The sequence below is a fragment of the Nilaparvata lugens genome, chromosome 10 (genome assembly GCF_014356525.2).
Source record: "Nilaparvata lugens isolate BPH chromosome 10, ASM1435652v1, whole genome shotgun sequence".
In the NCBI taxonomy this organism is placed as follows: Eukaryota; Metazoa; Arthropoda; class Insecta; order Hemiptera; family Delphacidae; genus Nilaparvata; species Nilaparvata lugens.
Window position 1 is genome coordinate 26,247,580 of NC_052513.1, and position 27,342 is coordinate 26,274,921.

The 27,342-nt window shown below is 34.7% G+C and overlaps 1 protein-coding gene across 2 annotated transcripts in view; it reads right to left on the reverse strand.

The window, feature by feature from the left end:
- LOC111062079 overlaps nt 1–27,342 on the reverse strand; it is a 353,400-nt gene that overhangs the window by 10,212 nt on the left and 315,846 nt on the right. For both annotated transcript variants that reach the window (XM_039437063.1, XM_039437064.1), the window contains 5 exons: nt 18,760–18,850; nt 4,698–4,787; nt 3,567–3,713; nt 2,807–2,971; nt 1,061–1,322 (listed from right to left, as the gene is read on the reverse strand). In XM_039437063.1, the coding sequence (XP_039292997.1) occupies nt 1,061–1,322; nt 2,807–2,971; nt 3,567–3,713; nt 4,698–4,787; nt 18,760–18,850 (755 nt within the window). The remainder of the gene's footprint in view (nt 1–1,060; nt 1,323–2,806; nt 2,972–3,566; nt 3,714–4,697; nt 4,788–18,759; nt 18,851–27,342) is intronic.

Below are 27,342 nucleotides of genomic sequence, written 5' to 3' on the forward strand. Positions count from 1 at the left end.
TTCTTGCTCAAAATGTTGCAAAGCTACTCAAAAATCTCCAATTCTAAGAGATTTGAGTAAAATTGTTTTGTTTTTAATTACTTTTCATACATAAAAAATTAAAATTTCTAGTTCAGTTGCTAGTTTTGAAGTAAAAATTGGACTTGTAAGTGAACAGTGTAAACAAAACCTCATTCTTTATCTGAAACTTTTATCCATTAAAATTTGAGAGAAAAACAGTTTTAGGCTATGCCTGATGTCTTCCCGCAATCATATTATTGTATAATATAATAATAATAATAATAATAATAATAATAATAATAATAATAATAATATTCGTATGGCTTTTATTGGTGGGGAGTTCCTGACGGAAGTTCCACCTCGCCTGAATATATATCATTTGAGCAGTCAATGGGCCTTACGACTGTCATACTTCAGCCGGGACCGACAGTTTAAAGTGCCCATCCGATAACACGGGAGTGACCTGTTCGAAAACTTTTGGCTCTGAGTGGGGTTTGAGCCCGGGATCTCTAGGTTGCTACGCAAACAGTATAATATAATGATTTGTGATTGTCAATAAATGACATAAATAAATTCGCAACACAAAATTGTTGTCTAGATAACAAAGGCTACCTCTCAAATCAAAACACGTGATACAAAATTAACCTTCTCACTCTTCATTTATTCAACCAATTGTTTTCTGTTTTTGTTACTCGTCACCAGCACTCAGTTCAGTTCAACTGAAGTTTTGCTGGTGTCGCCAAGTAAGTATAAAAGATTAAAACATTGTCCTTTTAGTTCTAAGTGCTAATTCTAAGGGCCCGGTTGCACAAAAGCTTGTTTAATCTGTTAAATGCCATGAGAACCAATCAAAGAAGATTCTTTTCTTGAAAAGAAGAGATCATTGATGACATTGATTGGTTCTCATGTCATTCAATCAGACTTTTCTGCCACTGAGTGTAAGTATATTACACGTATGACTTTTTTGTAAGGTGATAGAGCATACTAAATCTAACATTTTTCTAGACTATAATTGATGTATTACATGCTTGCTATTTATTTATTGATCTACCATTTTTACCAGTGAGTGGTGAGGTAAGCAACGGCGGTCGGCTGGCAACATTGGTTGCGTTGCTTCGATGTGCGCGATACTGACAGCAACTGGAGTCGGCCAGGTTGAGTGATCGAGGCCGTTGAATGGGCAGCCACACCAGTGCACCCCCCCTTGCCACATCCTCGGCGTCCCCACGCCTCAGTGCCCCCCTCAACCGCGCCTCGTCGCAGCTTAGAGGACGACCGCCGCCGCGTGAACGCCCGTGACCTCCGCTTGGCAGCGCCAATGTCTAAAATCACAATAAAATTAAAATTGAAATAAGATTACGACATGATTCATCAATTCAAAAGTTCATGAGTTCCCGTCATTGGTAAAAATAGTGGTATGATTAATTGACAAAATATATGAAAGATTAATCATTGATAAGAAATATTAATGCACTTGAACATATCTATTTTTTCTATATCTTATTTGTTTACTAGCTGGCCCGGCGAACTTCGTACCGCCAAATAGTTAATGCATCTCATGACAAACTTTAGCTGGATGCACACCTGAGGAGGCGCGATGCGGCATTTTGCATCCAGGTGCTTCTTGCTTATTGGTTTGAATGGAAGAACTCACACACACTGAATCGGGCATGGCGTGTAAAGGTGTAATATGGCAATCTCCATAAGATCAACACTTTGTACCACCAAGCCGCGCCTTCTCAGGTGTGCTTAGCCTTAGCTTAATCTGATACATCACTATATTTTTATGAAAATTATCCAACAATCAGTATTTAAATTTATATCTCAATATGGACTTCCTATGTGCTTAGTTAGTTGTGCAGCAGTTTGTATTTTTTCATTACTTATTACTTGGAAAGTGATTCTATTCTCCTCGAACATAAGTATTAAAATTTTAGCATATAAAAATATTATAATTTTAGTATATATAGCATGTAAGTCTTTAACCTGAGGTTGCACTGCTGGATGGTTACTCACAGAACAGTCATTTTGTTTTTAGTCGGGGCGTTTAGAATAAAATACATGGGCGGTTACGGAGCAGCACATACCCTTGTCTACTATCTACCGACGGTTGTTGTATGACAAAATGATTATAACAGCTGATTTTTTTTTCTGTGTGTGGCCAGCTCACAAATCGTCTCCCATAAGGATTACATGTAAATTTCGAAGGACCGCAGGAAAGAGTCCTGAAGTCGGATTATAAATTTGATAGGCCATAAACCTGGTCCTGAACATAACAAACACAACTAAAAAAAATAATCAAATTCGGTGTAAACATAAAATAGTTATGAATGTCAAAATTTGAGGCTCAATTTTTATTTATATAGATATCAATCTTATATTTATTTATAACTTATCACTTATTTGTTTACTTCAATATATTATCTTTTCCTTATATTATATTCTATCACTTTCTTGCAGTATTATAAAATCACACAAGAGTAAAGTTTGATGTTTTTGAATTATTCTGTTGAAAATATTGTAACACAATTAGAAATTATTGTAAATTCCACTTTTGCATTCAGCGTTAGACTAGCTCCACCAGTTACTTTGAAGAAAGTAGAAGTGATGATTTCTTGGAGTATTCCCATAATTTACGCTTTCTTTCAAGGACTGGACCTGTGTGGCTTAAAGTATTTTGAATAAACAAAGAGTAGAATATAAAATATAAAATTGTGTTATTTCTCTCATAAATTCAAGTCACAATGAGTTATTGAAATTTGAAAAAAAAACATAAAATATTGATGAAAATATGAAGATTACTAACCACAGTTGCTTTAGTTGGTTTATCTTGACTAGAGGCTAGCAACGAGCAGGGAGTGACTGGAGTGGCGCCTTGCAGCTGCTGGATCAGCACAGAACTGAGAGCTCGATTCTGCGTCTCCAGCTCTTTTATTCTTCTATGCAGACTGCCAATCTCTTCTCGTAGACCCTTCAAAATATTACAGAAATATATCAACATACATATCAACAATATATTAATGTTTTGGACACATTATTAAAATTGGTTGGAATGTATTAGGAGATTAAAACTGTATTGATGACCTACAAACATTCATAATTTTGAGTTTTAAAGATAGCCTAGTAAATGACGGTTTCTTTGATTCAAAAAATAGATGAAAGTTTATTTTTCCAACAACATATCAGGCTGAAATTTTTCCAAAAGTCTAAAGAAGTTCCCCTGAAACTTTCCCCCAGCCACCCTCAAGGTTAAAAAATGAAGATAATCAAGAAAAATCTGTAACCAGGAATAGCCGATATGGTACGGCGCGGCTGACCCCCCTCACCAGAGCCAACTACACTACTGCTTTCAATATTCCACCTCATTTAGACTATGGCCACAGAAGAAGGAAACCAGTGTTCTCTACTCCGTGTTATGGCGTTCAAAGCAATTCAATGTTGAAATCTTTAATCTGAAATTTTTTAACTTCATGCCTTGACTTGCACTTTTGTATTCTAATAATTAATGAATATTAATACCTAATTATTAGGTTTGATTAAAGTTAGGTACCGGTATCCTGCCTTACCTTTTGAGCTAACAGAGCTCTAACCACTTGGTTGGCGACATCATCCAGGCATCTCTCATACTGTCTCCTTTGCACTTCTCCCTCCTGCGACAGCACCGAGTTGTCTCTTTCCAGTTCTTGAAGTCTCTCCACAACTTTCCCACCTCCCTGAAAATATTTAGAAAATATAAAATTGGTTCCAACACCGAAAATTTACAAACAACTTCAGGTTTGATTTCTACAGCTGGGTTTTTGTTATTTTACCTATGTTTTGATTTGTAAAAACATGCTTACTTGATTACAAAGTCATATATAAAATGGGATTGAGCTAATCACTTGATATGAAACTCAGTTATCATGGCCCTCTTTGGATGAAAATTCTTTGAGAACACAATCATGCTATGATACAATCACCTTACATTAATCATGAGATGGCATAGTATTTTTCAATATAGTTTTCAAAATAGAAATAGAATTATATTTTATTGAGCTACTAACAAAAAAACACATTGTTTAGGCTTTATTGCTTTATTATAAGACTCCACATCATATTTATCCGTAAGAAAATAAGAATTTGTTGCATAAAAACAGGGGTGCCCAGCCCCCCTAACAACGTGAACGCAGCTCCCCTTAATTTAAAAAATTGAGTTCCTACCCCCTATACAAAAAAAAAAATTCCCCAGTAGTCATTTCAAACACTACTGACCTTTTTTGGGACCCCCCTACTCCAAGATTTGATTTTTGGGGGCCTGGGGGAAGTCTGCGTTCTAACCCCCCCCTGTGGGCAACCCTGCATAGAAATGTTTTCTAAATTTCTCTCAAACTATCCAACTGACGAATTATTCTCGTAGCAAATTGATTATTGGTAAAATGTATGAATTCAGGGCTACTTTCTTGTATTTATAAAATAGAATTATTGTACCCCTTAAAATTAACAAATAATAAAACAAGAATACAAATTGTAACTACTAGTTTCGGTGATCACACCATCTTCAGGTTATCAATTATTAGTAAACTGGCTAATAAAGTTTTAAATCATAATTATTATGGTATCAGATAAATTATTCAAAGTCACTAGCATGAAATAAATTTGGAAGTATAATTAATCACAGTTATTGGCATGAAATACATTTTTAAATTACAAAAACTTACCGCAGCTTCGAAAGTCCTCAACTGCTTCTTCAACTGTTCGTTTTCATGACTAAGTTTATTCAAGGCCGATTGAAACTGCTGTACTTTACTCTGCAACAGAAACAAATATGATAATTAGAAAATTGTTCAACACAACTCCATTTAATCGGATAATAGCTTTGGAATAAATATTAGTAAATTTACAGGCCAATAGGATAGATAATATATAAATACAAAAATACATAATATATTAAGACCCTGTTGCACAAAAGACGGTTGAATTTTAATCTTGATTAATTTCTCGAAAAACCAATCAGAGAAGGCTTTTTCGAAAAGAAAGCTTTTCTTTAAAAAATAAAGATTAAAATTTAACCGGCTTTTGTGCAACCGGCACCAAGTACTATAATGTACAATGTTGATATAGGTAACGGAGAGAATTGAGTCCTAACAAAACGCTTAACATCAAATTTATGCTCTCAATGACTAGAAAAAGAAAAATCAAGGACATTTAGGCAGTACCAAACATTGAACACTAATAGCAAGTGATCGATCCAAGTTTTTAGAGGAACAAAAAATATAAGATTCGATCCGACATTTGACAAGCACACAAACTACCTTATAGATAAATACGTCAATGCTTCGAAGACTCAAATCATTCACCACTGAAATAAATTCATCAATTATATAAACACATCACTGTTCTATTTACATCACAATTAAATCAAACGTTATTCCCCTTGAAACCTAAACAGAAGTTCAGCAAGATGATGGATGGAATTTGATAGATTGCATTTTATCTCGAACAAGTGCTTCTGTTTTGAAGGTGAAGGCTGCTTGAAGCACAGGAAAACCCAGAATAAATAAGTTTGAATGAGAAGGGATTACTCAGAACGATAGCAGAGAATGGGGATGAAGAGAGAGTGAGATAGTTTGCAGAGAGAATTGAGAAGAGAGAGTGAGAGAGCATGCAGAGAGAATGGAGAAGAGCCTGTCACGGATGATTGATTTGAGTTCATTTAGGCGGCTTATGAAAACAGAGTGGAAGGTATGGAGGTGCATGAGAAGTGCTGTAGGTGAAGGTTGGGTTTTTTATCTGATATAAAATAACTCAACCCTTGGCGTAAACATAATAAGTTTTCTTGTGAAGTTCATTTATTACATTGAATTACTGTGAATTCTTCGGTCCCGGCTGTCTAAAAAGCAGTCGTTAGGACAGTCATGTCCAGAGGCCATGAAATTGATTAGTTGCGATCTGAAAACTCTGATCTCAGACCTCAGCCAGCCAGGTCAATCGATATTATTTTATTATACTGTGAGTTTTTAATATCTAGTGACTTAATTTGATATTGAATGAGTGGATTTCTAAATTTCTGCTAGCTTTTTTTTTTTTGCTGAGGGTGATGCCTACATAAGCTATAGGCTTGTACGTGGGTAATGAGACGGATGATAATGAGAGATGAGTGGACCTACAGTTTCAGGTGGGTTCCGAACCACCTAAATGGTATATTTAATGGAGAAAATTTTGCATTATTTACGTATCATGATTCATTCAAATTATAAATATGAGGAGAGCATGAGTATGTTATCCCATATATTGTCTTATTCACAGTTGATAGATTGAACAATGTAGATTTGAGTGTGGGAGGAAAGACTTCAGAGATGAAGAGAATGGCGATGGATAGGGAATCATGGAAGAAATGGACTGAGGCTACCCCAACGCTTTAAAGGCACACTGGGGAGAGACAAAATAGAAGAATATTTGAGTGTACTATAGTTATATCAAGTAATATTATTTGTTATAGTTTTTGAAAAACAAATTTTGTAACAACCCTAAAGAGTGGAAAAGTTTTAGACTGAAACCCCATTCTCATCACTCACGTATTGTTCATTTTCACTACATCCTTTCCCTGTACCTGCTCCTCTTTTCCCCAGGAGTCAAGAGCCTTGCTCCTTTGTGAAATTGCTCCCCCTCCCCCACACATCGCCATGACTGCGATGCATGCTGCTTGCATTCATTCATTATCAGACCATTCTTTCAAGTCGAAGGGAGTCAAAGGGAGACAAAAGCCCTTCGCCTTGTAGTCTCATACGTTTCGCATTGCTCACATACAGGCAGAGTGAAAAGGGCTATTGGAATGTTCTTGTTCCGTAATGGAAGATAGGGGAGATGATGCAAATAGTAGGAAAATGGGATTTTCACAGAGATGGAAAACTAGTCTTGTTTACATCTTTAGTTTGCACATTAGCAGAGATAAGCTATACTCTAGTTGAATACCTACTCTATATCTATATGTATGGCGTTAGTATTGTCTGGTTCTTATGTGGAGAAAAGGGTAGATGATAATAGGAAAATAGAGGTTTCATAGAGATAGATAGCTTGTTTTGTTTACATCTTGTGCTAGAATGTAATATCAAGCTTCATTTCTGAATAGTTAGTCATGTCGGTTGAACGCATTTTTCTCAAGATATGAGCGTGTAAGCAAAACATTAAAATATGCAACTTTTAAACCACCCTCATCCCTTTAGCACAAGGAGAAGGGATGGGGAGTTTTGATATGTTCATCCCCTAACTGGTCCTAACAAAGCTGCAGAATCAAAAATTGTGTTCAAAACATTCTCTCCAAATTCCTTTGTCAATTGGTCTATTGTTGCAAAACTGAAGATCTCACACTCAACACTGAAGCTGCTCCAACAGTCGTGTGGAAGTGCGTAAACTTGTGAAATTATACATCAGATTGAAGAGTATTCTATGCTCTAAAAGCTCATGATCAGCATGGATTTTTCCCATCGATATTCAAAAAGTTATGAGCATAAATAGCAGAAAATTGAAGGAAAATGTTTTTTTTTTCAAAATTGTCACATCTTTAAGAGCGAATATCTCGAAAAGTGGAAGATATATAGAAAAAGTTGCGAGATCAACATTGTAGTAGATTATGTAAGCTTTCATTTTTAATAGTATAGTCATGTCCTTATGATGCATAATTTTCGAGTTATATGCGAGAAACCAAAAAATAGTACCTTTGAACCACTCCCATCCCCTTAGCACAGTGGGTAGGGGCGGGGACTTTTGATATGTTCACCTCCTTACTGACTCCTTGCGTGGTCAAACGTTTTCTTCCAAACTTTTCCCTCTATATCATTTTTTGAGAATTCATAGCATAGACTAATTAGAATCCTTTACGTTTTCAAATCCCAATCATTGACAACTTCAACGTTAAATGGTAAATGTTTCTCAAGTTCAAAATCAGTGCATTCTGAAGGAGAAAAAAGTATTTACCAAGAAATGAAAATGAAAGAACAAGATTCAGTTCCAGTCTTTATCTCCAGTTTTATTTAAACTGAGTACTTTCACGAATCCTGAGGCAGCATCTTATCCCACCCAATACAGCGTTCTAAGAAGACAGAAGATTGGATCCGAAAATACTTGCGACGCGTATTAACATTTGAAGGGTAGCTTATCCATTATCTCCCCTTTAATCCCAGCAATTATCGTTCGTTTTCAATTAAATAGCATGCAAAGAAGAATGACGAGACGAAGCGGAGAATGAGAGAACAAGAGAAGAAAATGAGAAAACATAGAATGGCCTTTAATGAGCATTCATCCCTTACAAGGGTCGGGACTAGGCGCTGGGGCCTCAGGCGCATTTGGTGCAGCTCAGTGGTTTCATAACAGTCATATATTAGCTCCAAAAAGACATAAAAGCCTGTCTTAGATTTTATGAGTATTTGATTAGAGGGTTTATGCCTTTTTCACCCCAACGAATGTGACTTTGATAATTTTTTTACATTAAAAATTGTTTGTCTTCTAATGGTGTTGCTAATGTGTCTTCAGTGAATCACTGTGGATGAATCATCATGTGGCTTCAAATGATGGATACGATTTTAATTACTAAGTCATATAAAAGGCTATAGTACAGAGGTATACTCAGATGCGAGGTGGATTTTGTTGATAATATTGATTAATATTTATTTAGATATTGTAATAAATATGATAGATTTAAAAATAGGACTACTGTATTGCGTATTTTATGGTTACAGTAGTATATTTATTTATTCATATACAAATACAATTAAGGTAAAAAACCGGCATTTGCCCAAAACTGCTCTAAACCTTAATAAATCTTACTAAATCTTAGTAATGCTCAACTAAGAGAAGAGTAGAGAAGATTTAGATTGTATGATAAATGAATCTTTGAAATAACATAGGAAAATACAAAAATTATTGAAGTTTTTGATTCAAATCAATGTAATTTATTGATCTAAGTAACATACTGATACGTTACCTATGTTCAATGTGTTTAACCAATCTAAGTACAAGATAATAAACAAGTTGATCAAAAATAGAAAAATGTGTTTTAATTCTAAACAAAAATAACTGAAGACCAATTATCACAAGAATCGAATGGTAGCCGTTAGACATCTAATCTATCTTTGTAGTGCAATGAAAAATGATCATAACTAAAGAATATTCGAATAATTCAAAGTTGGATAGCCGTACTCCAACTATTCATTCAGATGCATTGCAAGTTATTATAATTAAATTATTTTCCTTTTCTTCGAACTGACTGACATATGACTGAAATAATATAATGTTACATCTTGGTCAAACAAATATAATCTACTTCCCCCTCAGTATCTCATACATCAGCCTTTTTATTGGACAGGAAGAACAGTCGCAAAAATACGCTTACCTTTCAATAAGACGTCTCTCTCTCTCATTTTCTTTTCTCATTCTTATCACTTCTTCCTTCATCTTACTCATACATGTTTCCCCTTCTTCTAACTTCATCTCATACACTTCCCTATTATCCTACATATCCTACCTTCTTTCACTTCTCATTCACAAGAAGAGAAAACTCAATGAAATAGACAGAGGATACAGAAAAACATCCTGTTTAGGGATAAAGAAAAGTCTTCCCCTCTCTGCTTTCTGCTGTAGCTTCCTCTTTTATCACCTCTTCACCATTTTTTGATCCTTCCTCTTCTTGCTTGTTCGTCAATCTTCCTTCTCGTTTTACTTCCTCTTTCTCTTTCCAATCTTTCCTCTCATCTCTCTACATTTATTCACAAAGCTACATTTATTTTTCCACTACCTGTATGCTACTTCCTCATCATTAGCCTTCTGTCTATTCCTGTTTTTGCCTTTTATTCTGTTTCCCATCTGTTCTCTTTTTCATCTATTTACTCTCTATAGGCCTCATAGGCCTACTGTTGACTCCCTTCCTCTAACCTTCCTTCAGTCTCTTCCTCTGCTTATTCTCTTCCTTTATCCTTACCCTTCCCCCACTTCCATTATTCTCTCTTCCTTATTTCCACCCTCTTATCGGCTCTTCCTCCTCTTTACCACTTCTCTCATACCTTATTGCGTTTCCTCTTTCTCAATCCCATTCCCCTCTTCTTTTCAAAATCCTCTTCCATATTCAGACTTTCTTCCTCCTTCTCACGTCTCTTCCTCTGTTCTTCCTCATCTTCTATTCATCTTTTATCCCTTCCCTCGCTTCTTCTCTTTGTATTATTTATCATTTTTTTGTATCATTGTATCATTCAATATCTCTTCTCATCTTTCGTTCCACCACTCCAATTTTCCGACCCATTATGTTTTTCATTTTAATTCATAACCTCTTTTCGTCTTCCTCCTCTTTCACTCTCCTGTTTTCTTAACTCTCTTCCAACTTTTCACTCTTTTCCCTCCTTCATCTTCTATTTCACTCTCCTGCTTTCTTAACTCTCTTTTCCATTTCTCCAATCTTTCCCTCCTTCATCTTCTTTTTCACTCTCCTGCTTTCTCAACTCTCTCTTTCATCTTTCCACTCTTTCCCTCCTTCATCTTCTTTCTCACTTTCCTGCTTTCTTTACTCTCTTTTCCATTTCTCCACTCTCTTCCCTCATTCATTTCATTCCTTCTAGAGCTCTCTCCGCTCACTCTCTAGCACACATTTTCTCCACACTCTCTCTCTCCCTTTCGCTCCCTATCTCTCTGCCTCTTCCTCACACACAACAAGCGACCAAGAATTATGTACAGCGACAAGTCGAATACCTTTTTATCGATAGCACTTACTTGCCCCAAGTACCCGGCTGCTTGCACACCGTCTTTTCCACACATTCCCCCGGCTACCAATTTATTTACTTCCCGAGCAGACGAAACAGGGGAATCACGAACCGAGTCTGCTTCCCCCAAGATGGCCGGTGGTAATTTCACCCCTCAATAAAGTGAAAGTATCAACGAGCTGTCACAAAAACGCACCACTCAGCTCACAACCAACTTGTCATTTCCGTTCGTTTATCAATCATACTTTGTTGGCTTCTGTTTCTTATTAAAAACAGGAATGCTAATTTATTATTCTCTGGAACAGATTATTTCATGCTCTCTTTTATCTACATTCAATTTGAATTCAACCTGGAATACGAGTCTCTCAGTCCTATCACAATATTAGAATCAATATTATTATTCTAAATAAGGAGATCTCATCAAGAAATAATTTCTTTTCCCTCACTAAAAAAATCAAATCAGATAAAAAGTTTTATTCACAATTCAAACAATTGAGGGTCCTGCCAAACCCAAAGGTTTTTTGGTTGATGCCTAGTTACAGAATCAAATAAAATTTGAATAAACTTAATAAGTTAATACATTTTAAGTTAATGAACTTTTACAGAAAAGTTAAATAAACTTGGAAAAAATAAATATGACACTGCAAAGATTTCAAGTATAAGATAAAATGTTTCATTTTGGTGTTAAATCAGCTCCCCAGGAGCTTCTCTATAGCACAACACAACGATAGATAGCCCTCCATCGAGTGGTGGGATATACCCGTCATGATGCTGATGGACCCTACACATACAACATAGGGGTCACTATTCCAAATTAATAGTCCCAATCATCTTCACTGAGATCTCTATTTCTTTCCCCATGTTAGATAATAAGAAACCTCACGCGAAGTCTTATCTTTTCACTTATCTCAACTCTCCAGTATGAATTAAAACTATTTTCCAAGAAGATATTTCAAGTACTTTTCTCCAACGTTAGTCTACTAAATTTCGTTTTGAATATGAATTATATTTCAGTCTTACTGTTATGCTAAGGGAGCAATATCGGGGACCGAGCTTCGCTCTGGAGTACAAAAGCATAAAAAATGTATTACGAAAGAAGAAATTGTAATAAAATTCATACAGAAATGTTCTATCTAATCACAGTAAATTGAGATTAATTCCCAGAGGAATGTGAAAATTTCCCTCACAAAGGTACAGTTGCACAAAATCCGGTTAAATTTTAATCCTGATTAACTTCACGTAAACCAAATCAGAGAAGACCATTTCAAAAAGATGGATCTACTGGAGTTAATCAAGATTGAAAGGAACCCGGCTTTTTTGCAACCGGCACTAAATACTTGATTGAAGGATTACAAAAGTTCAACAGCTGAGTCATAATTTTGACACAGTCCCACACACATGAACTCGCTCACTCACTTCCATCATCAACAGACGACGAAATAATTATTATCAGCTGTTTTCCCAAGGATGAATAATAATTATCCTTTTAATGTCCTTCAGCGAATTTTCCCAGGGATGAGACCTAGTACAATCGAATCTTTATATTATAAACCTACTATGTTCTGAATTTCGTGAGAATCGTTAGAGCCGTTTTCGAGATCCGGTGAAATACAAACATATAAACAGAAAAGTCGCTCGTTTAATAGTATAGGATATGAAGGGTTTTTTGTTGCTTCCATTGTTAAATTGCGAATAAATGATAAATAAATGGAGTATAATGACAATAAATAATTTGTTGATAAATAAATAAAGTCAATTACTTGCTTCAAGTAACTTGCCTCAAGTTGCTCAGAGGCTGCAGCCCATGCAGGAGAAACTTCGTTTATTATTTTGTAACTGTAACCATTTGTACAATGTAATAAATAGATAAATGATTTGTACATAATGTATACCATACAATACAGCATCATCTAGCGATGCAGTGTCTCACGGTTGCGGTAATATCTCAGTGAACGCGGATAGGGAAATTGTCTCAGCGCGGCAATTCTGAAAATTTGACTTGCAAATGTTGATGTAAAATTGTGTAGCAACATCGTTTGCGTGCCGCGCTGCGGTGTTCTATCGATGCTTTCCTGAATAATGGCCTATCATCCTTGCTGTTATGTATCAAACCCGAAGCAGATTGTATTACAACGATAATATAACGAAATTTGTATAATATACAGCTTGTTGGAAATATGTTTGGGATCATAATAAAGTTGAATATTATATTTTGATAGGTTATGCGATGTGAATGAATTTGGTGCGATAAGTGTTTTGTGTAGGCTATTATAAAATATCTTCATACAATCGATAACTGATAAAGATTTCCCTACAAGAAAATCATACAAATTTCATCATCTATAATCTAGAGAGAAATATTGGAGAATAGGTTTAGAGAACACGTTGGTTTGCTTCCCATGAATTAAAGCTACATTATCTTATTTTTCTATTATTATTTTTTTATTCATTCATTCATTTTTTATTCATACAATAAGTACATCATCAAAATTACAGGGAGAGAAAAAATAAGATAATCTTATCCTTTCCCAAATTTGGATAAGGTTACACATAGTCCGAAATAGGTTAAGTCTTGTAGTTCTTCACTTCACAAAAATTTCACAGTCCTTAACTAGATTTTCAAATTTAGATGCTTCAAAACCATAATAACAATATGACTCATTCCTTTAATATTTATGATAGATGAGCCTATTAATGTTTTGTATCATATGAAGCCGAGTTTTCACAGGCTGATTCCATTTCAGACAATGTAACAGGAGAACAAAAATGGAATAAAGATGGAAGGAACACACAATTTATCACACAAAACTGAAGTTTTAAAATTTCATTCCTAAAATGTGAAAGAATCAACAATCATGGAAAAAAATAATTTTTAAAAACTCAACTCTCTTCCCCGATGAATATTTTCACTTTAAATAAAATTAAATTTATTGTTTCATTGATTCTGAGTTGATTTTTCATATCAGTAGTGTTGTAATGTTATTGTAGCATAATTCAATTCTAGCGTCTTAATTATCATTCTTAGCCGACAAATATTTTCATTTGATATTGTATTGACAATAATGTTATAGTGAACGTTATTAGCTTCTACTTCTACAACCCCTAACTCCATCCTAATCTCCTTGTGCCTCTCAGACATTTCCCCAACTTCATCAAATAAACGCTTCTTCCCTACATTGAGATTCACCTTAAACTGGCACAATTCCTTTTAAATAACATTAATGCTTCCCAATTCGATGAATGCTGACAGATTGAACTGAATGTGCTCACTAGGACTACGCACAGGACTACTCCAAAACCGCAATAGGAAACTCCTTCTCGAAGCTCTTTGTTTGATGGGCAGGAAACAGTCAGTCTACAGCTGCTGGACCTTGGTTGCGGTGCCCAACCTGGGTTAGCAACCCCACAACCCTTGTGGAACAGCTGATAGGCTAGCACGCACGCCAGCGATCGCATGAGGGTTGTAATGGGAGGACAGTAGCTATGTCTACAAGGGTGGCACAACATGGTGTCATCTTCATCTGCTAGCCATTCTAGTTTGGGTAAGAGAGAGAAAGAAAAGAGAGAAAGATAGAGAGATATTTAGTGATTGAGAGAGGGAGAGATGGGAAACATACTAGGAGAAAGAAAGACAGAGTGTTCGAGATGTGGAAAGAGAGAGTGACTTGAGTATGTGTAAAGTCCTAGTTTGATTGAGAAACAGAAAATTGAAGTGAGAAAAAGAGAGTAATGAAGGAAGGAAAGAGAGATGTAAAGAGAAAGAGAGAGTGAGAGATAGAGAAAGAGAGAGAATATGTATGTGAAGAGCATGCTCAGATTTCTGATTAGGGAGCATACAGAGTATGTTCGGTACCAAATTTCCTATCCACTAGGTACCCTTCCTCTACCCAGGGAGGATAAGACCTTTTAGCTTCTATGCAAAGTTAGCAATCTCCTAGCAACCAATGCTTCTAACATGTAGTTTGCTGCCCTTATAATAGCAATAGCTGGACAATCAATGAAGGGATTGGAGAGTCTAATCAAACGTGTCTCTTCTCATACTCTGTAATTTGAAATTCAGAGACTTTGCTTCTACAAATTCTCCAACACTAGATTCATTTTACCTCGTTATATAATTGATATTTTGTCTTGTTTATTCAGTTTTCAATTATTATAAATTATATGGACTTCTCTAATAAATCTCTCGTATCTTTGATGAATTTCCATCTCATCTATTCAATTTCTAACTATATCTAATCCAGACTTTTCAAACTGGGATTGGAAGGGCAAGACCGTCTTATGTACAGGTATTCCAATACTGTGTTATGTACAGGTATACCATCAATACTGTAGTAATGAATAAGGATCTTGATCCTTGACTTCATCGACACTTTTTAACCTAATCAGTTGCGGTTTATAAAATACAAATTTATTTTTTTTAAACTCATTTCAAATAAGGAAAACAAGTACTAAATTAGTAATTAGGACGAACTATATGCAACTTTTTAAACTATAACAACTTGGCTGATATTCTATCATGATTAGACACATTGTATTTCTATACAAATTAGATTAATGCTCTCCAAAATCTAATTTATTACATATTCCTTATTCTTCACACCCGCCTTCTTATCTTCCTTCTCCTCTTTCCTGCTTTTTGTCTTCCTATTTTCTGCTTTTTCTCTACCTCCTCCCAATTCTCTCCTCGTTCTTCATGTTTCCTTTCCTCCTCCTCCTTCATGTTTACTATCCTCCTACTGTCTGTTCGCCACCTCTTACCTCCTTCAAACTCTAGAGTCTACAGCCCTTCAGTCAACGTTATCTATCCTCTCATCACAGTCAGTCACAGTCTCTCTCTCACTTAATCCCTGCCTGAAACTATCTGTCGATTTGCAAATAACACGCACAAACACAGCGGGGCTCCCATAGTATGCGCCTGCTGCCAAATTACTTTGGCCAAACCGACTACAAAAGAGAACACCAAACGCTGACAAGCCCGAAAGCCCTCAAATACTTGTTCCCTCCCAAACTCTCCACTCTCTCTCAATTTCTCTCACTCACTCTCACTCGACCCCCTATCTACTTTCTCTCATCTCCTGCCTGACACTCCCAACTCCCTCTTAACCCCTCTGTTACTCTCGACATACACAACCAAATTCCATCAAAACAATGGCAATGTTTTGTCGCTATGATCAACCAGCCCAATTTCAACGGGGTCTTCTCAAACCAAGCCAATAAGCTAGCTCTAATCAGCACTAATTAAATTTGAAGTGAACAGGTTGTTTTTTATTTGAATTACTTTGGACAAATGTCAAAAGAGTAATGAATGTTTTCAGTGTAAAAAGCGAAGGGTAGCACTAATCAGTTGCACTAATTTAATTAGAATTGAAAGATCATTGAGTGATTTTGTTTGGAAAATGAGGGGTAGGAATAATCAGTGATCAATCAGGTTTGAAAGAACGGGAGGATGTTGATCAACGTTTTTGTCCCAATCTAAAAATAATTGAAGTTTGGAGTTGGTTTGTTTGTAGAATACAATACTTCTCAATTCAAATCTTCATGATAAAATATTAACAAAAGAAAGATATGAAACTAAGAAAATAGGACCTTGTTCCAAGTACAAATATGGGAAGTTAAGTTTACTTTACTACTCTATAAGAAGGATAGTGGATTTTATTCAAAGTATGATAGTGTAGTAAGTAATTTTAATTGAATCGACAACATTAATTTGAAGATTGTCAATGTGAAATTTCACATTCTGGAGAAGTAGTACTTAGACAAGGAAACACAATCAAAGTAAACAGGGTGTTATTAAAAAAAAAAACGTGAAATGTATCGTATGCGTCTTCTTCAAGTATATTTCACTACTTTAAAAGTACCATCACAGACTAGAGCTGGTTGATCTGTGGTGGTATTATGATTTTAATTACGTCTTTTCATATTTTTACGATAACTATAGTAAAGTTCAATTCTAAAGAATTAATACATACTAATACTTCAAAAGGAGCTGAAAAAGCATGTTACTAAGGAATGATGACGCTCCAGTAAACCGCGTAGGCCGTTGCAGATATTAATCAAAGTGCAACATAAATAATAAGAAAAGCAGGCGGAAATTTATCAGGAACAATCCATATTTCTTTTTTGTGTGTTGTTTTTTAGTTCCGGTCGCTGCTTGCGGTCTGCCTGCTATCTCCATCTCTTTTTATCATCCACTTTTCCTTTCTCAGCGTCTCCTGGCTTCCGAAACAGGATATGTCGCCAGACCACACACTCTTATTTATACGTTTCTCTCTGTCAAAAATGTTGCCTTTCTCACTCTTATCTTTATTTTAATGCTTCCATTCTTCTTACTTTTCTATTTTCACTGTCATTTTTCTTCCTATCCCTATTCAGCTTCCGTTCATTATCAACTTCTTCTGTAATCACCTCATTTTTTTCATTTTTCTCTTTTCCTTTTCTTTTATGTATCATCTTCTTCAGCCTATTTAGTAACACTATTCATTCATTTTCCATTTCTCCCTCTCTTCAATTTCATCTAATTCTCTCTTGCTCTTTTCCTGATACTCCTGTTACCTTACCTACTATGATGCCTTCATTCATTATCCTCCCCATTTCCTCTGATTCTCTCCAACTCCTCTTTCTATTATTGCATTTATTCTCACTCCTCTTATTATTTACATATATTTAAATTGAATAATTATCTCATTCTATTCTCTCTCATAATTTCTTTCTCATCATTTGTTACTGCCCCATAGACTTTGACTATTAGCCATAGACTAGTCTCTCACTTCTATATCCTCTTTTCCTCTTACTGTAACTTCATACCCCCTCATCATTCTATGTTTTTGCTCTAATTCAATCTCTTCTCCTCTATTTTTAATCTTTCACTTCATTCCTTTCTCTTGATCGTTTCTTCCATTTTTTCTCATTTAATTATCTCTTACTAGCATTTCTCTTCTCTCCACATTACTTTCCCTTCTTCTTCTTCTTCTTCTTCTTCTTCTTTTTCTCCCTTCACCCACTCCTTCCTTCCCTTCCTGTAACAACTCCCAAATCTCCTATCCACTGCTTTCACATGGATACTAAATTTCATCCTATCCTTTCTCCTAGCCGTTAACCCGGACCGTTACAGAGATTTTCTTAAATTATCGTTCGCCTTATCTTGGAGATGAATTCCAGACCACACTCCAGGCTCCAGGCTCCAGCAGGAGTTCCAGGTACTTCTCACTTCCGTTCACTGACTCTATCTCACCCTAAAGCTGTTGCAAGTGTGAACGCTATTTTTGGAAACATCTCCAGACAAGATGACAAGTGTTCTACTATAACTATTTGTGTACACATTGTGGCTCTCTATCAATTTGAATGTCGAGAAGTTGTTTGTCAAGTGGTATCGTTCATATTATTTATAAGTTACACATTATCTATACTATAATAAATGAAATAACTGGCTTATACACGTACAGGATGGGAAATTCACTTATGACGCATCATCACGTCTGAACTACTACTGGATTGATTAACTTGAAATTTTGCATAAAGATTCTTAATCCACCGAGGATGGTTATAGGCCTATTTCAATTCTTCAAGATTTTAATTGCACCCTTGCGTAGCAGCGTGCTAGTGTTGAATGAAGCAATTCAAGTTTTTTGGTAATCATGTTCAGTTCTACTCATTTACTCATTTATGATCGTGAATTAACATAATTATTTGATATGCTGTTGAAGATTTAGCTTATCAAAAGGAGTGTTTGATAGCATTTAAGTTATGTAGTTCTGTAGACAAGTACTGCAGTTCTGTAGATCGAGAAAAATTATCTTATTATTACCTGATTTTGGTTAAACTGTTGTACACATTTATACGTATTAGGGAATTATCAATGCACAATTAATTTCAATTACAAGGAGATTTAGTTTATGAAAAGGAGAGTTGAATTTATAGTTTTTTGTTATTATTTATTGATGTTTTTTTCAGTTATCCCTTGATAGTTTGACATCTTGTAAGACTGGATACCCCATTTACTGTTATTAATGTTATAAAATGAATATTTTTTTCTTACCTCAAAAGCTAGTGTTAAAGATGCTTTCTCGTGTTTCAACAGCTCGTATTTGGATTTATATTGCAGCATAGATCGTACGGTATCTTCCATCCTAGAAAAACAAAAAGATTTATATAGTAGGATATTCTCAATATTCATTTATTAGGATAAACAAAGTAGTTCATAACACTGATACGAAACGTATTTTTAACATACACTCTCATAAGTATTATCATTGAGACCCGATAAATCCCAATCTCAGTAGGAAACAAAAAGATAAATTCCAGAAGGAAAAAAAAATATAATATTGAATCCATATTTGAAGTGAGTTATTGCGATCAGTATAACAATACAAGCACATAAAGTATTTGATGGTACCAGAGAGAGAGAGACAGCCTCTAATTGTACAGGAGAAAGAGAAAGCTATCACTCCAATTAGGCCTCTCCCGTCCTCTACTTTCACTTTCAGCAAGCGTGAAAGAAAAGAAAAAATCACCTTCTTGTTCATTCAACTACACATAATATTATGTTTTACTCTGTTCACATATTATCAACAGAGAACAAGGATAATTATTCTCAAAATCATTACTGGTCCACTATATTGAAGGCTTGAACAGTGGAGAGTGAGCTTCAAATGGAGGCGAAGATAAATTTGGATACATTGGTGTTAACAGAGTTCATCGACCTCAGCATTTTGGCGTTGATGAAGATGAAATAGATGCTGGGTTGTAAATCCTGTTATCTTGACTAACAGCCGCATAGGGGCTGCTCCATGATTTAAGCTAGATCTTAGCTAGAGATTTCACCCACTCATGAGGGTGGGCATAAGACATGATCTTTGCTACTTTGTTGGCTAGATTCAATGATGATGATGATGATGATGATGATGATGATGATGATGAATCAGCGATTTGATATCTATCTAGAACAATTTAATTTCTGTTGTTGGGACGTTTGATTGTGGCAAATGTAGATTTAGAATAGAGATGCAATAGGTTGCTAATAGGAATGTTACAGTACCGTACGAATGAAAGTCAAAATTAAGAGTTTTCAGAATGTTTAATTCCGTACAATTGATGAAAGCCAGTTGCAGAATTCCGAAGTTTGTTGTTTATAAATAATATCTCTTGAAAAATTAAGTATTATCTTCAAATGAGAAATTGAATAATCATCAACTGAATGATAAACTAGTTTTTAAATATACTGTATTACTGTATAGGAAATCTCAGATTTCTCCAGACTTTTCAAATAACTTTGTGAAACTAAGTTAGTAAATTTGAACGTTAGTAGACAGTCTACTTACTTTGAGCAAATCTATAACCATGAACTGGTTAGGCACAGCTAGACTTATTCAGGCAATCCTAAAACCATTATAAAATAATGTTTAGGCGTGTGTAGTATGAAGTTGGATTGTAAAAAACGTGATAAATTTCTGCGAATAAATTATATTCAATTCAATTCTCTCTGAGAATAATACATTACAGTGAATGAATTTTATTAATTTATGGGCAAAATGAATGTGAAAAATGTCCAAACTCTACAATTTGCATTCCAGTGAATAAATTACACTTCCTTTTATTTTCTTTGAAAATATTGAATGACTATCAGACTATCCAATCTTCTAGATTTCCTAATATTATTGACAACATACCGCTTTCATTTTCTAACTAATTAGAACTTTATTACTAACCTCTTTTCAAGCACCATGGATCACAAACTTCAATGTGGACCAAACAAGACAGAGGTAATTGAAAGTCCCACTGCACCACATTACAAATGGAGAGACACTCCTCCAACAATTCATGATAAATGTCCTGCCTCTAAATAATTGATGAACCTCTTTCTTTCTCGAGCAAGTTGGCACCTACCGGCTGTCAAGCACAAAGGAACTTTGTCAACTTTTTCCACCAACTTTCGTCCAGCTTTTTTGTGCGAAAGTTTTCTCCGGACTTAATTTTCCGCCAACGTTTTTGCTGTCCAATTTCATCCAACTTCCAACCACTTTTCTTCTCGCTTGTCTTCTTTATTTCGCTGTCTATCCGCTTTCTTCACAGAATAAATCAATGTGAGTTTGGATTTTCGGATTTCATTGCTGCTAGAGCTACTTATTTCATTCAGTGACGCTCTCTTTTCGATTGGTAAACATGAATCCATTTGAAGGCCATGATTCTCAATTTTAACAAGATGATTGTATTATTCCAAGATTCAGAATCATTAACAATACAACAAAAACATTTTTCCAAGTATTTTATCAAATGTAGCTTTCACAATTTGCTATTTATCTATCAATTTTTTTTTAGATAAAATAATTCCGTTCATATTATGAATATTAAGCATTCAAAAGCTGTGCTTAGTGAGAGAAGTTGTGTGTATTTTTGGGTTCAAAATTTTATAAAATAACTTGATAAATTCAATATGAAGTGATAATTAAGTGTTATATTTAAAAATAGTTTGGTGTTTTAATTTCTCTAAATTCAAAATGTTTAGCTTATATATATTTTTGGACGAAAATTGAACTTGAACGTTTTACAGTAGAAACATAACCTATTTTTTGGACATTTTATTAATTTATCAAAATTTGGGAATGGAATATATTTGGGCCAAGCCTGTTGTTCCTTCCTAATCATATTTATATGATTTGTGATTCTGTCCACGAATAAATAAATAAATAAATATGATTGGGAAAGAACAACAGGCTTGGTCCAAAACTATTCAACTCCCAAATTTTGATAATAAACGACATTTTGAAAAGAATTGGTTTTGTTTATCTTCCGTCTACCCTCTGCAAGCTGGGAGTCCGAGGGTGGGCATACAATTAAGCAGTGCTACATGCTATAGGGGAACAAAGGTTTCAAGAGCTGAAAAGTTAAACTTTCTGACAAATTAACTTGGTAAAAATAGTTTTGTGGAATGGAAAGATTTCATCAATAGTCAACAAATGAGCTCTAAAATATCTACATTGACGTGAAAAAAGAGAGAAAATGAACCTACTGCACTTGGAGAAATTAATACAATTTATGTTTCAATATGGAAGTACACCCTCCTAAACATTTCCAATGTTTCAATATTGCGTAACTCATACTTTCATAATATCCTTAAAACCAATAATCTTTTTCCATTTTTTTCATTTTCTCAAACATCTACTGCTACTCCATTCATTGTTATTATCTCTCCTCCTCCACCTCCTCCTCATCTCCTCCTAACTCCACCATCTCCTCAAATGGATTCCCAATGGAAACAAATATCTGTTCTTTCTCTCTTTCATCTCCTTCCGACTCCTCATAACTACTGGTTGTTCCACGAATCTTACTCATTGCTCTCTGCTTTTCTTTAGCATCCATATTTCGTCTTATCATTCTTTTTACCCCCTCTAGCTCTCACTTCCTCTTTCTCCCACTGATACTCGCCTCAGGAAGATAAAATAATGCTAGAATCTGGCAATAATCCTCGCAGTTAGAATATTTAATCTCCTGCTTCCCCCCTACATTATAAAAGCCGTTTCTCTTTCCCCCTCTTTCCATTATATTTCCTCCCCACCCGCCCTTTTCCCACCCTCTTTAACAGTATTTTTCAACCTCTTCCACCCCTCCAATCCTATATTCCACCCCTCTCTCCCTTATTTTCCACCATCCCACCATTATTTGCACCCCTCCACCCTTTCCACCATCAGTTACTTCCTCTATATTACAGAACTGCTGTATATTAGAAATTCCTGTGATGATCTGTTCCCGGGTCTGTTTTCCCCCATTTTATCAATTCCACCGAAAGAGTAAACCCTAACTGAGTGTTCCCATGAATTATTCTTGGGAAATGTGAAACTGTTTCTTTCAGTCGCCGCGCCATTTTAATTCTCCCGACGAATTCTGTCTTATTTTTCTTTAGAGTTTTCTTGAGCGTGAAATAGGAATTAATTATGTAGTTATTTGCTGAGGATGAAATAGGGGTTTCTTCATTCAAAATGTTTCAATTCATCACAGATTAATATTTGCTTGCAACTATAGAATGCACTGAAAAGCGGAGGATATAATTATAAAATTTTAATTAATGGCTGAAAATATGCACATTGTACAGTAGGAATGAATGGCTCAGTGCAAAATCCCTTAAACTGAGAAGCAAGAAACTAAACAAATTTAATTAATATAAATACATAAGTATTAAGTGAGTGTAGAATGAGAGAGCCAGAGTAAAAATCGAGATATATTTGTATCTGAGAGTTCATGAAAGATGTTGTGGAGATTAGAAAATTCATTTTGAAAATAACATCAATCTACAGCACCATAAAAAACACTTGTTTCATACATTATGTTAATTCATGCCAAATAATAATCGGCTTGAAATCGATTGAAGCTGTTGATACATCCACAATTTGAGAGACAGGTCTATGTTTATAGCTTTGTTATTGTTGTTGGAATGCTATTTTAGCAGGTTTCGCTGTTGCTGGCTTTTGTCATTCAAATTTGTAAGATTGATGAGATTGTCAAATTGAATTCATGTTTGTTACGGTGAAATTCCACCAAAGTCAAATTATAAAAAACTGAATAAAAATAATAGATATTAGTTTACACCATACCATATAAAGTATGGATAACTACCACAATATCACCTTCACAACTACTCAAAATATTATAATTTATTTAAATTATAATAATCATATACTTAATAATTATAATTATTCAATATATTATGCCACTGGTATTCAAAGCGATGAATTCATCATTTTAATGAGATCAGCCTTCAACAATGCTCAAGATATAGATGGAACAAGAGATGAAAAGACTGGAATAAGTGGAAAAATATTAAAAGGATTTTGAATTTTACTTTGAATTTCAAGAGGATACACATCTTGTCATAAATGTCAGATTTCAAGAGGTTGTTCTACTACAAGGATTAATTCTATAATAGACATACACCACAGCTGCACCACACATGCAACACGGATAAGAATCCAAGATGGCGACAAAAAAGAAGCCGAACCATAAAAAAAGCTGAGGAAAACGTTAACAGCTCTACTTACAGAGTGAGGGAACCAACTCGTAATACGAAATTTATTCATGAAAAACTGAAGCAAGTGGTCACGCTTCGCCACCCTGAATATATTGTTCACTTAGACGTGAACATAATTTTATTGTTCAATAAAAGTGTAACTTTGAATCACAAAAGGCATTTCCTACCTCCCTCCCACACCGGGCGACACTCATGAATAAATGAGATGAATTTCGCACACGTAAGCCAAAGAATTCCAAGGTAGCGTATTATTGGTGTATTTCATTTCTGTCGTAATCTTTCGACTTATGAAAATCTCTTGCACTCTGGGATTTTCTAATACACAGTATAAAATATCTAGGTGAGGGTTCTTGGACATTCCTGATTATTGGAATAATATTGAAATATTATTCACTGAAACACTGTTTTCAAAATACATAGATCATGTGAAATCTACAATTCACTGAAAAGCGGAGGATATAATTATAAAATTTTAATTAATGGCTGAAAATATGCACATTGTACAGTAGGAATGAATGGCTCAATGCAAAATCCCTTAAACTGAGAAGCAAGAAACTAAACAAATTTAATTAATATAAATACATAAGTATTAAGTGAGTGTAGAATGAGAGAGCCAGAGTAAAAATCGAGATATATTTGTATCTGAGAGTTCATGAAAGATGTTGTGGAGATTAGAAAATTCATTTTGAAAATAACATCAATCTACAGCACCATAAAAAACACTTGTTTCATACATTATGTTAATTCATGCCAAATAATAATCGGCTTGAAATCGATTGAAGCTGTTGATACATCCACAATTTGAGAGACAGGTCTATGTTTATAGCTTTGTTATTGTTGTTGGAATGCTATTTTAGCAGGTTTCGCTGTTGCTGGCTTTTGGTTTTTGTCATTCAAATTTGTAAGATTGATGAGATTGTCAAATTGAATTCATGTTTGTTACGGTGAAATTCCACCAAAGTCAAATTATAAAAAAAACTGAATAAAAATAATAGATATTAGTTTACACCATACCATATAAAGTATGGATAACTACCACAATATCACCTTCACAACTACTCAGAAATATTATAATTTATTTAAATTATAATAATCATATACTTAATAATTATAATTATTCAATATATTATGCCACTGGTATTCAAAGCGATGAATTCATCATTTTAATGAGATCAGCCTTCAACAATGCTCAAGATATAGAAGGAACAAGAGATGAAAAGACTTGTATAAGTGGAGAAATATTAAAAGGATTTTGAATTTTACTTTGAATTTCAAGAGGATACACATCTTGTCATAAATGTCAGATTTCAAGAGGTTGTTCTACTACAAGGATTAATTCTATAATAGACATACACCACAGCTGCACCACACATGCAACACGGATAAGAATCCAAGATGGCGACAAAAAAGAAGCCGAACCATAAAAAAAGCTGAGGAAAACGTTAACAGCTCTACTTACAGAGTGAGGGAACCAACTCGTAATACGAAATTTATTCATGAAAAACTGAAGCAAGTGGTCACGCTTCGCCACCCTGAATATATTGTTCACTTAGACGTGAACATAATTTTATTGTTCAATAAAAGTGTAACTTTGAATCACAAAAGGCACTTCCTACCTCCCTCCCACACCGGGCGACACTCATGAATAAATGAGATGAATTTCGCACACGTAAGCCAAAGAATTCCAAGGTAGCGTATTATTGGTGTATTTCATTTCTGTCGTAATCTTTCGACTTATGAAAATCTCTTGCACTCTGGGATTTTCTAATACACAGTATAAAATATCTAGGTCAGGGTTCTTGGACATTCCTGATTATTGGAATAATATTGAAATATTATTCACTGAAACACTGTTTTCAAAATACATAGATCATGTGAAATCTACAATTCCATGATCACATAAATTATGGATAACTACCACAATATCACCTTCACAACTACTCAAAATATTATAATTTATTTAAATTATAATAATCATATACTTAATAATTATAATTATTCAATATATTATGCCACTGGTATTCAAAGCGATGAATTCATCATTTTAATGAGATCAGCCTTCAACAATGCTCAAGATATAGATGGAACAAGAGATGAAAAGACTGGAATAAGTGGAAAAATATTAAAAGGATTTTGAATTTTACTTTGAATTTCAAGAGGATACACATCTTGTCATAAATGTCAGATTTCAAGAGGTTGTTCTACTACAAGGATTAATTCTATAATAGACATACACCACAGCTGCACCACACATGCAACACGGATAAGAATCCAAGATGGCGACAAAAAAGAAGCCGAACCATAAAAAAAGCTGAGGAAAACGTTAACAGCTCTACTTACAGAGTGAGGGAACCAACTCGTAATACGAAATTTATTCATGAAAAACTGAAGCAAGTGGTCACGCTTCGCCACCCTGAATATATTGTTCACTTAGACGTGAACATAATTTTATTGTTCAATAAAAGTGTAACTTTGAATCACAAAAGGCATTTCCTACCTCCCTCCCACACCGGCGACACTCATGAATAAATGAGATGAATTTCGCACACGTAAGCCAAAGAATTCCAAGGTAGCGTATTATTGGTGTATTTCATTTCTGTCGTAATCTTTCGACTTATGAAAATCTCTTGCACTCTGGGATTTTCTAATACACAGTATAAAATATCTAGGTGAGGGTTCTTGGACATTCCTGATTATTGGAATAATATTGAAATATTATTCACTGAAACACTGTTTTCAAAATACATAGATCATGTGAAATCTACAATTCCATGATCACATAAATTATGAACATTCTACATCACATGATATGCAATTACAATTCATTCGGATCCCAAAATATATTTCCGACAATATATAATTTCATAGATCGATTTGAACATGAATTCATAAACATAACAAAGCGAAACACGTATACAACGTGCTACATGGAAAGAAAAATAAAAATCTTAGTACCTTTTTTTGAAATATTTAATCACAATTTGGTTGTGATTAAATATTTCAAAAAGGGTACTAAGATTTTTATTTTTCTTTCTATTTCTATAAAAGTAGCCCTATTCAGAAAAGAGATAAACGTGCTACATATTTCATTAGAGACAGACGAATATCCGAATATAGTATTCCGTTTCTCTAAGATTTCATTTCATTCATCTACTATAATTCATTATTCCTATCACTCTTATCAATGTGCAATTCACTGATTTATCTCATTAAACCAGGTAACAATGTTTGATATAATAGCCCCCCACCCCTTCAACGATAAGATACAATTATAACGTGGGAATAAAGAAACCCCCAAAATACCATACACATCTATCTCCTAGTTCTCATCTAATCCCACTTCAAAGCAGACACACAAAATAATCCACAAATACTGTAGCAACAAACATTAACAAGGTGGCATTCGAAATGGGGGATGACAGCACTCAGCTGTACTTCTTTTAGTCAGCTTCCAACTCACAGCACATCAAATGCGACGTTGCCAAACTTAATAGGGAGTATTATGCAGAAAGCCACTCGACAATAAACGATGCACAATGCGCTGTAAAGGGATCGAGAGAGAGAGAGAGAGAGAGAGAGAGAGAGAGAGAGAGAGAGAGT